The following is a 13711-nucleotide window of genomic DNA, read 5'->3' as shown; positions in this document are numbered from 1 at the left end:
TGTGTGTGTGTGTGTGTGTGTGTGTGTGTGTGTGTGTGTGTGTGTGTGTGTGTGTGTGTGTGTGTGTGTGTGTGTGTGTGCTTGCATCTGCCAGAGAAGTGGAATGGGGTAATGTGTGTGTTTTAATGAGGTGTGGATGGATGAAGAAGGCTGGTTGGCCAGCTCGAAAAGGCTTTGACCTCTTTCAACCCCTCAGAGGGGCCATATGATGTCACGCTCACTCTCTCTCTCTCCCTCTCACACACACGCACACACACACACCCAAGGGTCCCTGCTGCATGGACACGTCGCTGCATCATCCTCCTGATTGCACTCTCAGTCCCTCTTTCCATCTCCATTGCTCCCTCTGTATACAAAGACCTTCGCTTTCTCTCTACCGCTCTCTCAATCACTTGCTTTCACCTCATCTATCTATCCCTTACACATACTTTCTCTCTTCCTGCCTCCTCGTGTTCTGTCTTCCTCCCTCTCTCTGACTCCCCGGTCTGTCCCAGAAGAACCAGCCCCTATGCATATTTTAGCCCCTCTCCTCTCTTCCTCTCTTCTGTGCCTCTCCCCAGTGCCCCATAAATAGTGCAGACGTAAGCTGGTAAATAAGAAATGTTTTGGTGTGTGTGTGTGTGTGTGTGTGTGTGTGTGTGTGTGTGTGTGTGTGTGTGTGTGTGTGTGTGTGTGTGTGTGTGTGTGTGTGTGTGTGTGTGTGTGTGTGTGTGTGTGTGTGTGTGTGTGTGTGTGTGTGTGTGTGTGTGTGTGTGTGTGTGTGTGTGTGTGTGTGTGTGTGTGTGTGTGTGTGTGTAAATAAGAAATGCTGTGGCCCTGATCAGTGAGGTCCTTCTGGATCTATCTCTGTCTTTACTCCCAGACACACAGGACTTTTCTCATTCTCTCTGTTTTAGTTTCTTTCTGTTTCAATTTCTTTCTTTTAATTAGCGTGGCTGTGAAAAAAAACTGTTTGTGTCAATGTTTTTTAAAATGTTTTTGCATTCATACAATATTTTAAGATGTACTTTTGACTGCAGTTTCCATTATCGATCCCGTATCCAAATATCTACAGCATGTTCTGTTTCATGATGTTTGGAGACTGTGTTCCCCTCTTGTTGTAGCATAGCCAGTTTGAAAAAGTCACTCAGCTGTACACCAGCTCTGACTCTCTTCCGTGTTACATTTCCTGACAGACACTCGTTTAAAGCCTCCAGGGGGTGCTATACTACAGCTTCTGCCCTTAATGCTTCCCCCTCTCCTCTCCCTCAATCCATCCATCACTCTTGCACTCCTCCCTAATCATCCCCTTTTCTGCCTGTTGTGCTACACAATTTCTTTTAGCACCAGTTAATATTTAAACACTGCTAGATGGGTGGATTGCTGGTCAGATGAATAAATGGATGGATGTGGGGGATCCTTTCGTTTGTTTGTGTGTTGATTCCCTCCACCCGATCTCCTGCCTTTCCCACGTCCCAGTGGTGTTGAATATTTGAGAGTTGTGCGCGCATACAGCCACAAAGATGAGCAGGGCTCCACTCCCTCATAGGCACAGTTAAAAGAACATGTAGTGTACACAGAAGATGGGTGGAAACGGGGAAATGAAGATACAGACATACAGAGAAGGATGGAAAAATCTACAGCCAGACAGAAAGACAGACATACAGTACTGTACAAAGATCTAACTAAAAGCAAATGGGACCACTTCCCAGCATCAGAGCTACTATATCACTGACATGGTATTCATTTATATTGTACCAGTATGGGGTACCCTCTCAGCAGTGACTGTATACTGTCTATACCTAGAAAATGAAAGGAATATTTAAAGCCTTTCCCTCCAAGCTAAAGTAATGAATACAATCTTTATTTTGGTGGTTAATGATGAGGAGAGAATAGCTTGACAGACTGTTCAACACCTGCAGTCAGGATCAGGACAGTGTGTGTGTGTATGTGTGAAACGAACTGTGTTTAGTAGTCTGTCTGTGAATAATGTTGTCTTTGTCTTTGTCTGAATCTAAGAGCCTCACTGTCTCCCTCTAACTGAATTATGGAAAGGTGTGGATGTGGCTGAACTGGCAATAGGGTGTGTGTGTGTGTGTGTGTGTGTGTGTGTGTGTGTGTGTGTGTGTGTGTGTGTGTGTGTGTGCGTGCGCGCGTTTGTGCGTGCATGTTTGCCAATGTCTGGATGTTACTGTCAGTGAGTGTTGTGTCAAGCCATAGTGTGTTCTCTCTGATCCACAGATCCCTTGACGCCCTTGGTATGTGTGTGTGTGCATGTGCGTATGAATTTGATCCGTAGATCCCTGTGGCGTTCCAGGGGAGCGTACTCAGCTGCCCCACCGCTCACTGGGAGACTCTGTGTTATTAGAATGGGGACCTGGGACAGGCACATTAAAACACACACCACACACACACACACACACACACACACACACACACACACACACATACTCTACCTCCCTGAATCCCTGGACTTGAAGGTATTTGCAGCAGGGGAGAGAGAGACAGAAACAAAAAGAGATTCAAAGAGAGAGGCAGAGACAAACGGAGGGGGCCAGCCAGCCTTACCTGATACAACAATTCCTACTACCAAAGTACTGCAGCTTCTACTGCTTTAAAGAAACTCTTCTTCACCTGCACAGCCTATCTGAACTGTTTGGTAACCATGGTTATTTGGGTCAGGACCTGATTCAGGAAGAAAGCCAGTTCCTAAGTTAATGGAAAAGTGTATTGCACAAGCATCCTAAATGTCTCCTAACTCTCATTGTCCACAAGGTAGTACAAACTACCGTGCTTAATCCGTACGGCTGCTATTTTATTGCTTTTACACAACAAACAAAATGGGACTCATGGCAGACTCTACTGGTTGGTTGCAGTTAGATGATAAGCGCTCATAAGCAGATACAGGCTACACTGGGCCACGATGCTAGAGGTTAGAGATTTGGTGAGGCCGACCCGGCGACTGACAAATGACCCATTGTTATCCCCAAATAAATTTAGTCAAAAACAACTGGACTTGGACAAGTCCAGTTGCTTCTGACTTAAATTTCTTTAGGGATTACAATGACCTGGACAAATATATTGGACAAAAATATTCACAGGCTTATGACCCATTGTTGTCTTTGCTTCAGTGTTTTTAATATTTCAATGTATGTTTCAGTATGCAGTCATGATTTTGGCTTCCCACAATTAAATTAACATGCAATACTGGTGTTTAAAATGACTTCTCCACTGACAGAAAACACTACTATGTATCTAATCAAGTGCTTCTTTATCTAAGAGCATGAGTCGACCAGCAGTTGCATTACGCGGCCATTGGCTGTGCCTATCTTCATTAAATCACCTGAAAACGACACCAGCCTGCTCCAGTGTAACCATACAGATCTCTACACACAGACTGCTCAGTTCTAACACAACTCAGCCAGACATTAGTCAAAAAGAATATCCAAATCCAAAACTTTTAAACCAAATACCTACGCAACGAACAAATTTCTGAATCGTCAAATATTGATGTCCAGCTCTCCTTAATTTGATGCAAAGATTTGTACATTCGCAGGAATGTAGTATAATTGTGCAGCCCCATGATGAGATGAAAAAAGTAGTGTTGGTTGCTAGGTAACAGTCATAAAAGTTGATTAAGGATTTCCTGAGAGATAAGATAGGATGGTGTAAGATAAGGTAGGATTCTAAAGTTAGTTAAGAATTGGGAAAAACCTCTTAACTTAACACTTAAGATAGGAGGTTTCTGTGATACGAGTGCAGAGCAGTATCTAAACAACCTTAATTACGGAAGCAATTGTATAAAAAAAATCTGTAATACTCAAAACGATGCAAAGCAATAGAACTAAATCAACAAAGCCGTTTCAAAAATGCAGAATGTAATACTGTAATACTGAGTTTTAACTCAATCTGATGGATAAAAAACTTTAGACAAGTAACTAGTGTAGATGATGTCTATCTAGAACTATTACCTTTATACTGTTGGGGTTTTGTAGTTTTCATTGTTTCCCACTATAAATGCAAAGCATCTTGTGTTCATCTGGGATTTAAATAGAAGAAAGAAAATGTCAATATGGAACTGGTTAATCAACTGAGAATATATTTGTGTATACATTTATGCCTTGAAGAACTTTCCATCAGAAGACAGTAAAAAGGCAGGCACAGTGAGGGGGGCGACAGAGGGCAAAATGACAAAAAGAGGTCACTAGTTGCTTTGATGTAAAGCACAAGAACAAACCAGTGGATGCAGAGCAGGAGAAAGAGATAAACAGAGGCAGATACAAAGGAACTCCACTCTGAGCCAGCACCTGGAGGGGTTCGAACAGCTTGGACCATGTTCCTGTCGTGTGTGTGTGTGTGTGTGTGTGTGTGTGTGTGTGTGTGTGTGTGTGTGTGTGTGTGTGTGTGTGTGTGTGTGTGTGTGTGTGTGTGTGTGTGTGTGTGTGTGTGTGTGTGTGTGTGTGTGTGTGTGTGTGTGTGTGTGTGTGTGTGTGTGTGTGTGTGTGTGTGTGTGTGTGTTCACTTTCATTTTTTTTCCTCGGTGTTTAGTCTCATTTAAAGCACATCCTTAGAAACAGAGTAACAATAAGAAACTGAACATGTCGATAAATGTGTCAAAAATGTCCTAAAATCGTAAATGTTAGAGTTGGTATCCATTTTCTGATTTACTGATTCATATAATATAATAGTCATTTTAACATTTCCAAGTATATACAAAAGGCGGAATTTGCTATGGGCTTGCATTATATGTGCATGTAATAATGATAATAATCATAATAATAAATTAATTAATTAATAGGGCCCCTCCTGTGTGGAGTTTGCATGTTCTCCCCGTGTCTGCGTGGGTTTTCTCCGGGTTCTCCGATTTCCTCCCACAGTCCATAGACATGCACGTGTTAGGTTCATTGATGACTCTAAAATTGCCCGTATGTGTGAATGTGAGTGTGAATGGTTGTCTGTCTCTGTTTGTCTCTTGTGCCCTGATAGACTAGCGTCTTTATTTTAACTAATTGTTTCAGCTCTAAGCATTTCTATGGCTTTTAACCAAACTGAAAAGTCATTATTTCAGTATATTTGTAGGACTTCTGTGTCACGCATGTAACTCGTCTCCAAATCAAATTGTTCTGTTGACATTTAAATGATAAAAGTGAATGACACACACTTCTAAAAAGACATATACTCTGTTTTGTTTGTTGGGGCATTGTACTGTGTCTCTGCTATTACTTTCCACTTGCTCTTCCTCTTTCTATCCCTTCCTGTATCAACCAACCCATTCTTCTCTCTTCCTTCACTCATCCATCTGTATGTCAGTGCTCTCTCAGTTTTTCCTTCTGCCCCTCTGCCAGTTCAGGATGCATGGTAATCAAAAAAAGCTGGCTCCCTAGGGACTCATGGGGATTGGGCGTGTGCAGTAATATGACAGTGACACGGAAAGCTAGCACGCTCTGCTGAATTGTGAGCTCATGTGTGTGTTGGATGGATCATGTCTGTGCATTTATTTGTACAACTGTAACCTTTAAATGCATTTTTCATTTATGTCTGCCTGACATTTTACCCAGTGTTGGCGTATGTGCGTTCCTGCTTCCTTGCACACATGTTACACATTCAGTGTCCTGCCTGTATTTGAGTGTTTTTGGATGCTTGTGTACATGTTTGTCTGTCTTGTCACCCATGTCTGCAGGCCTCGGTCCTCATCTGGCACTCAGCTTCACAGTCTACAAGGACCACATTCCTCAGCCCTGAGAGCAGTGTGTGTGTGTGTGTGTGTGTGTGTGTGTGTGTGTGTGTGTGTGTGTGTGTGTGTGTGTGTGTGTGTGTGTGTGTGTGTGTGTGTGTGTGTGTGTGTGTGTGTGTGTGTGTGTGTGTGTGTGTGTGTGTGTGTGTGTGTGTGTGTGTGTGTGTGTGTGTGTGTGTGTGTGTGTGAGTTTGAGAGATCACTCATTTTCTCGCCATACCCACATTTTTCCCTATAATGGTGTGACTCAAATGTGTCATGTGGTGCCCAGGAATGATGGGTTACTTGTGCTGCAGGTGAGGTCACTTCCTATTTTGTGTAACAGCTTCCAGCAGGGAGCTCTCACCTTCGCTGTGTATCTGGTGCAGATCCATGCGTGTGCGCCTTTGACGTTGTGGTTGTGAGTGTTCCCCTCATGCTGTGAGTGTATTTTGGGTTGTGTTTACTGGTCTAAACCTGGTTGTTTGGGCCAGTAGCCACAGGAGAGGGAAAGCCCCCTGGGAGAAAGAAAGGGAGAGAGCTCTCCAAACAGGACGTGGTCAGAGAGGTCACTCTGGGCGGGGTGCCAGGTGTGGTCATCGTGACTTGGCTGGAAAGAAAAGCGGAGAAAGGAAATTTTGGATAGATAATTTAAAAAGTAATGCGTTGAGTTTTGTTTACAATAAGAGGATGAGAGATAGAGGGATGAAGAGGAGAGATGAGGGGCAAGAGACAGAGAAAATTGGAGTGGGAGGGGAGCAGGGAATACGTGTCAGCGGGATGTTAAGGGCAGGAGGTGCGTTTATTTTCGATCTGCTCCCTAGGCAGCATCCTGTCCTGGACGGGTGGGGCTAAAGACAAGCCAGGGAGCAGAGGAAGAGGGCTAAGACAGCCCATCTGCTCGTCCCAGACACACACACACACTAACTCTGTTGGAAGAGTGTCAGCTCTGAGCTATAAATACACTGAACCCAAAGAAGACCACAAGGCGACTAAGGTGATTTTTCATTTAGTGTTAAAAACAGCAGAGGAGATGGGGCACACACACACACACACACACACACATATAGCATTTGGACTGTCTCCAATTACCCCACGTACGCAGACATTTGACACAAATTCACGTACCGACAGACGCTTGCTGAAACATGGAGGTAGCAGACACACAAACACACACACACACGGCATTGTTCCAACAGCATTGCTTCGTTGCTTCTTCTTTCTGTGTCTATTATAGCTGGCCCCTACATTTCAAGATGTAGTTGACACGTGTGTGTGTGTGTGTGTGTGTGTGTGTGTGTGTGTGTGTGTGTGTGTGTGTGTGTGTGTGTGTGTGTGTGTGTGTGTGTGTGTGTGTGTGTGTGTGTGTGTGTGTGTGTGTGTGTGTGTGTGTGTGTGTGTGTGTGTGTGTGTGTGTGTGTGTGTGTGTGTGTGTGTGTGTGTGTGCGTGTGTGTGTGTGTGTGTGCACGCGCGCGTGTGCGTGCGTGCATCTGTGGCTGATAGAAAGTTATTTTTCCATTTTACTGACTTGGCCCCCAAACAAGGTCATCCCCATGTGTGTGAGTGGCAAAGTCTGATTGTTCTCAATTTATTTTAACGTGATGTTCCAAGATGGCTGCTTTATTCCTCTGCCGTCTCAGTCCAGGCCAGATGGTGCATGCAAGCAGATACCTGTATGTTTCTGCTGTCCACATGAAGCAGAGCAGGCATGACACTGATCATGGACACACACACACAGGCACACACACACAGGCACACACACACACATATTAAAGGTGACAGCAGCGCTAAAACACAACCATCACACCAACACAAATGCAGGCACACACATTTAGTGTGTAATGCAGTAGATAACAGTGAGGATCAGGACAAGGCAGATTACATTTTCTCTTATCTCTATCGCTCAGTTTCCTCTGTCTCACCCTTCTGCCTTTCCCCATGAGACTGTTTGTGTGTGTGTGTCTGTGTGCACATACTATTGTTTATTCTAGTTTTTGCAAATTCTTTATTGGCATCGTTTGTCTGTGCATGCTTGTGCTCTTAGCTGCGCATGTAAGTAGAATGCTTGCCTGTGTGTGTGTCTGGCAGTTATGTGCGTGGGTAATGCGACAGGGCCATATTTCCCCTGGGCCCAGGGCTCTGCAGGCTTTAGCCTCGCTCTCTCTCTAAGCAGTTTAGGAAAAACAATGTCAGGCCTCTGTATTGACTGGCCTGGCCTGGAAGATGGGCTCTTCCCATTACAGCGCACACACCCTCTGCTATGAAAACAGTATTATTACATTTAGATAAAGTCCAAACCAGGGTTCATGTTCATATTCATTTAATTTAGGCCGTTCAGGAAGTGAGTTTTACAAAACGATATTGACTTACATGAACTGAGAGAGGCTGTTCCAACCAAAAAAAATGTTTTTCCTGTTTGAATAAATAGACTACAGTAACAGGCAGCAGAGTTATAAAAAAATAAACAACAAAAAAAAGTGGTTGAGGCCTTTCCTGTCTCAGCTGAAAGGGAGAACCTGGGTTTTATTTCCAAATCCATTTTTACACAAATATACAGGTTCCTAAGCACTACAGAACAGTATGGAATTTAATTAGAGTCATTTACAGATCTGGATAAGTTCGGAAAAAGGGAAAAGACTTTGGAAAAATGTCTGTGTTGTTCCCAGAAAATTATCTCACTTTCTAAAATAAAATATATTAATATAAACAAGTTTACTAACGTAACACAGCCGACCTGTAGAAGATATGAAACTGATCAAGCTGGCTGTAGAATGGTGTTGGGTTACCATGGTTACCGTTGGCCGTGCGACTTCGATTCTCATTTATTGAATTTTTTTCTACTTGTGTGTGCTGTGCGTTGAACAGAGTTCATTCACTTATATGAGCTACAACACGTAGGTAAAATGTCTATCTAACATAATGGCATACATAATCAGAATTTAACATGCGTGTTAAAAGTTGGATTTTAAAACCATTTATTTACATAATAATCATCTAATAATTGGTACTCAGATGTTAGATATTGACTGAAAAATCCTCTGAGAATTCTGGAAATTTAATTCTAAAAAAGTCTGGAACTTGAAAATGGAAAGTGTTGAGTAACCCTGTCTTTAATAACAAGCCTTTTGTTGTTTACGATCAAAGCACATTCATTCACACTTGCTTCATCTGTTTCACATTTAAACACTCCCAGAAGGTTGAGGGACTATAAGCCCTTCGCTTTGCTGGTAGGCTTTTATTGTGAAACATCTGCAGGTGTGGAGTTGCACTAATCTCAGGCCTAGCACCACAGTAAACACCATATATACAAACAGGCTTCTCCTCCCCCTCACTTCCCCTTCTGTCACCCAATCTTTCTGTAGAATATATCAATTACTCTTCTGCAAGCAGATGTCACAGTGTGTCAGACACACACACACACTCACACACACACACACACACAGTTCTGCATAATCAATACCAAGCTCCCAGTAACAACATTAATGAAGAAAAGTAACTGGGAGGTGTCAGGGTGTCTGTGTGTGTCATTTGAAGTGCGTTGCACGACCGGGTGTCATCCATCTATCCATCCCATTCCTCTCTCATCTCCATCCTTTTCTCCCTCGCTCTCTCCTCTCCTCTGGGCTATTTCCAGCAGTCCACGGCAGCGCTGCAAGCTCCTCCAGGGAGTGACTGTGGCCTCCCTCCTTCCTTCCATCCCTCCCTCCTCTTCCTCTTTCCCTGCTTTCCATCCCTCACTCCGTCTACAAATCAATACTGCAGCAGCAGGACCCAAAGAACCTGAGGGAAAACACACAAGACCCTTTCAAACCCAGATTCCGCAAAATCACCGTAATGAAGTTACCCTGCTTTTTCACACTGAACCAGAGCAAAGGTGATGTAGTTCAGCCCCAGTGATTGTAGATGGCGTGCAAGCATTCTGGAAGCAAAAAGAGGCGTTGGCGTCTGGTGTGAGTGAGCTGCTCTGTCAATTTCAGTCCTATACACACAGACGTCCGCTTGGCTCTGCTAAGTGCAACAGCTTCGTCCTCCATTCTGTCTTCACACATATCATACGGACGGCAGGGCAGACAGTCCCACCTTCAACACACTGTGTGAAAGGGACTACACGCACACACACACTCACGCACAAACACACACACACCTTGTTGAAATCGTTCTACTATTGGTCACTTTTTCTCTCCATTCATAATTCTAATGCCTCATATATGACCTCAGTGTTAGAGGTCATCCTCTCCTCTCCTCTCCTAATAATAATAAGAGGAATGAGCCTGACCTCATCTGGCGGGGAGAGGAAATGCAGTCAGTTATCTTGCCAATGGAGCTGAGAGGCTGAGGATGAGAGAGAGCAACAGAGTGCGAGGCAGCAGACAGAAAGAGAGAGAAGACGTTTTCTATCATAATGGGGTCAGTGGCTCCCAATGAGATCTGCTTCCTCACTGGAGAGGCCTCCACAAACACAAACACACACTCACACACTTATTTTTCACTGTCCTGTAAGTTATTTCACTCATTGCTCACCCATTTCTTTGAAACCCTTCTACCGTGTGTGTGTGTGTGTGTGTGTGTGTGTGTGTGTGTGTGTGTGTGTGTGTGTGTGTGTGTGTGTGTGTGTGTGTGTGTGTGTGTGTGTGTGTGTGTGTGTGTGTGTGTGTGTGTGTGTGTGTGTGTGTGTGTGTGTGTGTGTGTGTGTGTGTGTGTGTGTGTGTGTGTGTGTGTGTGTGTGTGTGTGTGTGTGTGTGTGTGGGGGGGCATTAATACCCTCTGCTCCTCCCTGGACAGGCTAGCTTGGCCTCTAAAGCCTAGTGACAGACACTCTCATACACAGTCGTACAGCATGCACTGTCTCTGTCTCTCACTCGCTCACTCTCACTCTTTCTCTCTCACACACACACACACACACACACTTTGCACACCAAAGGGCTCAACGAAACATGCACAGCAAGATAAGGGCCATAGAATGACAAATAAGTATTTATCAACCCCAAACCACGTATAATCCTTCACATTTCTGTCCCCATCCACCCCTCCTCGCCTCTCTTTTCTGTTCATCCCCATATCCCCGCCTCTTTTTTAGTCTCCCATCCACTGTTCTTTTTTTTGTCCTCTTTTTTCTGTCTGTAGTGGGGCCTATCTGTGTGAGAGAGCGATTAATCTGAGAAAGCTGCTTTTAGTGGTGGTAGGGGCGGGGGGGGGGGGGGGGGGCGCGTTGATTGGGAAGATCTCACTGGGAATTGTGTGTGTTGTGTGCGTCTGTAAGTGAGAGTGTGTATGTGTGAAGAAGTAGGGATGATAGGAAAAGATTTCAGAGGGATTTTGTGTGTGTGTGTGTGAGAGAGAGAGTTTCACGGGGAGAATGCCGGAACAGTCTGGGGAAAATGAGGAGAGAGGAGGAGGGGAAACACCCTAGTGGAAATTTCTCTCAGACACACACACACACACACACACACACACAAATTCCCAGAGAAATCTTTCCAATCATCTCCCCATCTCACACACACACACACACACACACACACAAACACACACACACAGTATCTCTACTGCTTCAGATGTGATTCTAGCTTAATTCCAAACCAGCAGATCCAGATTATCATGAGTTCAGTTCCCCATACTCGCTGATATGGAACAGTCACAGAGGGCTGATTGGAGCAGTGTGTGCAAGAATGTGTGTGAGGCAAACATGAACATGTTTTTGCATATTTTTGTTTCCAACTTTCCCAGGACAAAGCCTGCACAGGCCTGTGGACGTGTTTTGATCTTTCAGTAAGAAGGTTTAATACATTACTAAAACATTTTAGTAGTGATATGTGCGTGTGCAGTATACTGTGTCCGTTTTCACGCGTGCCTACCTCCGTCATTGATGCCTACGAATCGGTGTCTGAATCTGGCTTTCTCCACTGTAGTTTTTTACCTAGAGATTGCTGCAGCGGTCCCCCTTTGTGCTCTCACTGCTGTTGTGAATTTTAATTTTGAAAAGAGGTGTTTTTTGCATTGTGATTATGTATTGATGTGTAGTGCGCTGATGCCTTTGGAGAGATGGAAGTGCGGGCATCTCCACGGTAGGGAGACGGTCTTTGTAAAATATTAATCAATATCAAGAGACACAAGGGTTTCGCAGATCTGAATAAACAAATCGAGGCGCTCCCAGCGATAAGATATGAAACAAAAACAGAACAAATACTATACGAGCTGTAATTATTAAAACCAGGCTCCTCGTTTACTGGATGACTAGGTATACAGTATTTCTGTCTGCGAATACGTGCAAAAATATAGATACTTTTTACCCACAGGAACCCCCATTGATAATGTTCTATGTCTAATATAAGCAATTCATCTGTGCAGGGTACATTTTAAAATCTGCTACAAGATAAGTGTACCTATCATAAATACAATTACACACATTTTTAAAACAAATATTTTTTTTCATATTTCTCAAAATCAGTGTGAGCAGCAATACCACAGTACTGTACCCACTAGTTTGTAGTAGAATTGCCTTGTCTGCTTCTCTTCTTTTCTTCCTCTCTGCTCTCTCCTCTTCTTCCTCATCCTCAGACTATGTAGAAAGCGAGGAGGCCTTGCTGTCTGTACTGTGGGAGGCAGTTGTGTTTTCTCTTCTCTTCTGTTCTATTATTGGGTGGGGGTGCGAGTGGAAAGCACTATGCTCACGTAGCCCATTATTTCTCTCATCATGTGTTCTCACTTTTTCCCTCTATCTCTCCCTCTCCCTCTCTCCCTCCAGAATCACACACTGAGTCAGCACGCGCAGTGAGACCGAGGCCCGGCAGGATCTCTCGGCTCAGCCGGGGCCCCCGACCCGGAGCCGGCAGGGGACTCCCATCTCCACATCACAGCCAATCAAAGTGTCATTTGCTACTCACATGTAAAACTCTAACGATCGCGCCACTGGGCGCGGCTATTAGGAGCAGCGGGGGAAAGGAATATTAATGGGATATGCTATTAAATAAAGAAAGGAAAAAGTGGGTGAGAGAAACGGTAAGAGCTAGATGAAGGAGAGAGAGGAGTGAAAAAAAAAAGGTATTGTACGTGCAGTATTTTTTATTGTCCCTGCCAACCCCCCACTCCCAACACACCACCAGCTTCTTCCTCCCCCCCCTTCTCCGTTCCTCTCCTCCCACCCATCACTCCCCAGGTCAGGCATTTTATTTTTTTTAACAAATAGAAAAGGAAAAAAAGACCCTTTGTTTTGGGATTTTTTAAAAATAGATTGTAGAATAAAGCTTCACTTGGTCATCCCCTCAGTTGCTTATTGTATTTAACTTCATAGGTGCCAATTTCTTTGATTTTTCCTTCTGCCATATGCGCTTATTTGATTTGTTTTCATTTTTGTACCTTTCATTTCTCGCCGTAAGTAGGTACTTGTGCTGTGTTGTGATTGTTTGTTTGCCAGTTGTAATATTCCTGAGTTTTTTTTCCCCAACTCTCCTTTTTATTATTATTATTATTGTTACATATTTTTCCTTTTTGTAATTACTATCAAAAAATACATTAAACAAAATAAAGTGCAGAAAACCACACAGATGTTTCTTTTTTTAGATTGGGTTTTCCAGTCTCTATGGGGCCTATAATGGTTATTGTAAAAATGAATATCATCGATTTCAGTGCATCTGGTCAATGACTGCTTTTTAAATGTGAATTAACCAGATTGCAATAATCTAGTACAGACAAAAAAGATAAAACAAATAAATAAATGACAAATAAAAAAATTCTGTGTGATTTGCATTTATTCAAAAGAACCTAATGTGTGAGCTTGCATGCATACAAGTGTCATCAATCATTAATATTTCTAATATTCAACTGCAGCAGTCATATGGAAATAAAGAAGGGGATTCAGAGCTACACATGATGGTGAAGTGATAATCAAACTCAAGGATGGACATCCATAAGCTCAGAGCAGAAAGGCACATATTTCATAAAACATTTCATGCACAAAGGCAGTTCAGAATTATTTACAGAATGTATTCAAAACATTAGAAGACATAATAACTACAGGGAAG

The 13711-nt window shown here is 43.4% G+C and overlaps 1 protein-coding gene across 1 annotated transcript in view; it reads left to right on the top strand.

The window, feature by feature from the left end:
- Positions 1–13271, top strand: part of znf423 (zinc finger protein 423) — a 194487-nt gene extending 181216 nt beyond the window's left edge. Inside the window, exon 21 of the mRNA XM_083917541.1 lies at positions 12436–13271. Coding sequence (XP_083773667.1) covers positions 12436–12465 — 30 coding nt within the window. The 3' untranslated portion in view covers positions 12466–13271. The remainder of the gene's footprint in view (positions 1–12435) is intronic.
- The last annotated feature ends 440 nt before the right edge of the window (positions 13272–13711 follow it).

Source organism: Echiichthys vipera, assembly GCF_963691815.1.
Source record: "Echiichthys vipera genome assembly, chromosome: 7".
Taxonomy (NCBI): Eukaryota; Metazoa; Chordata; class Actinopteri; order Perciformes; family Trachinidae; genus Echiichthys; species Echiichthys vipera.
This window is presented reverse-complemented; position numbering and strand designations above follow the sequence as displayed.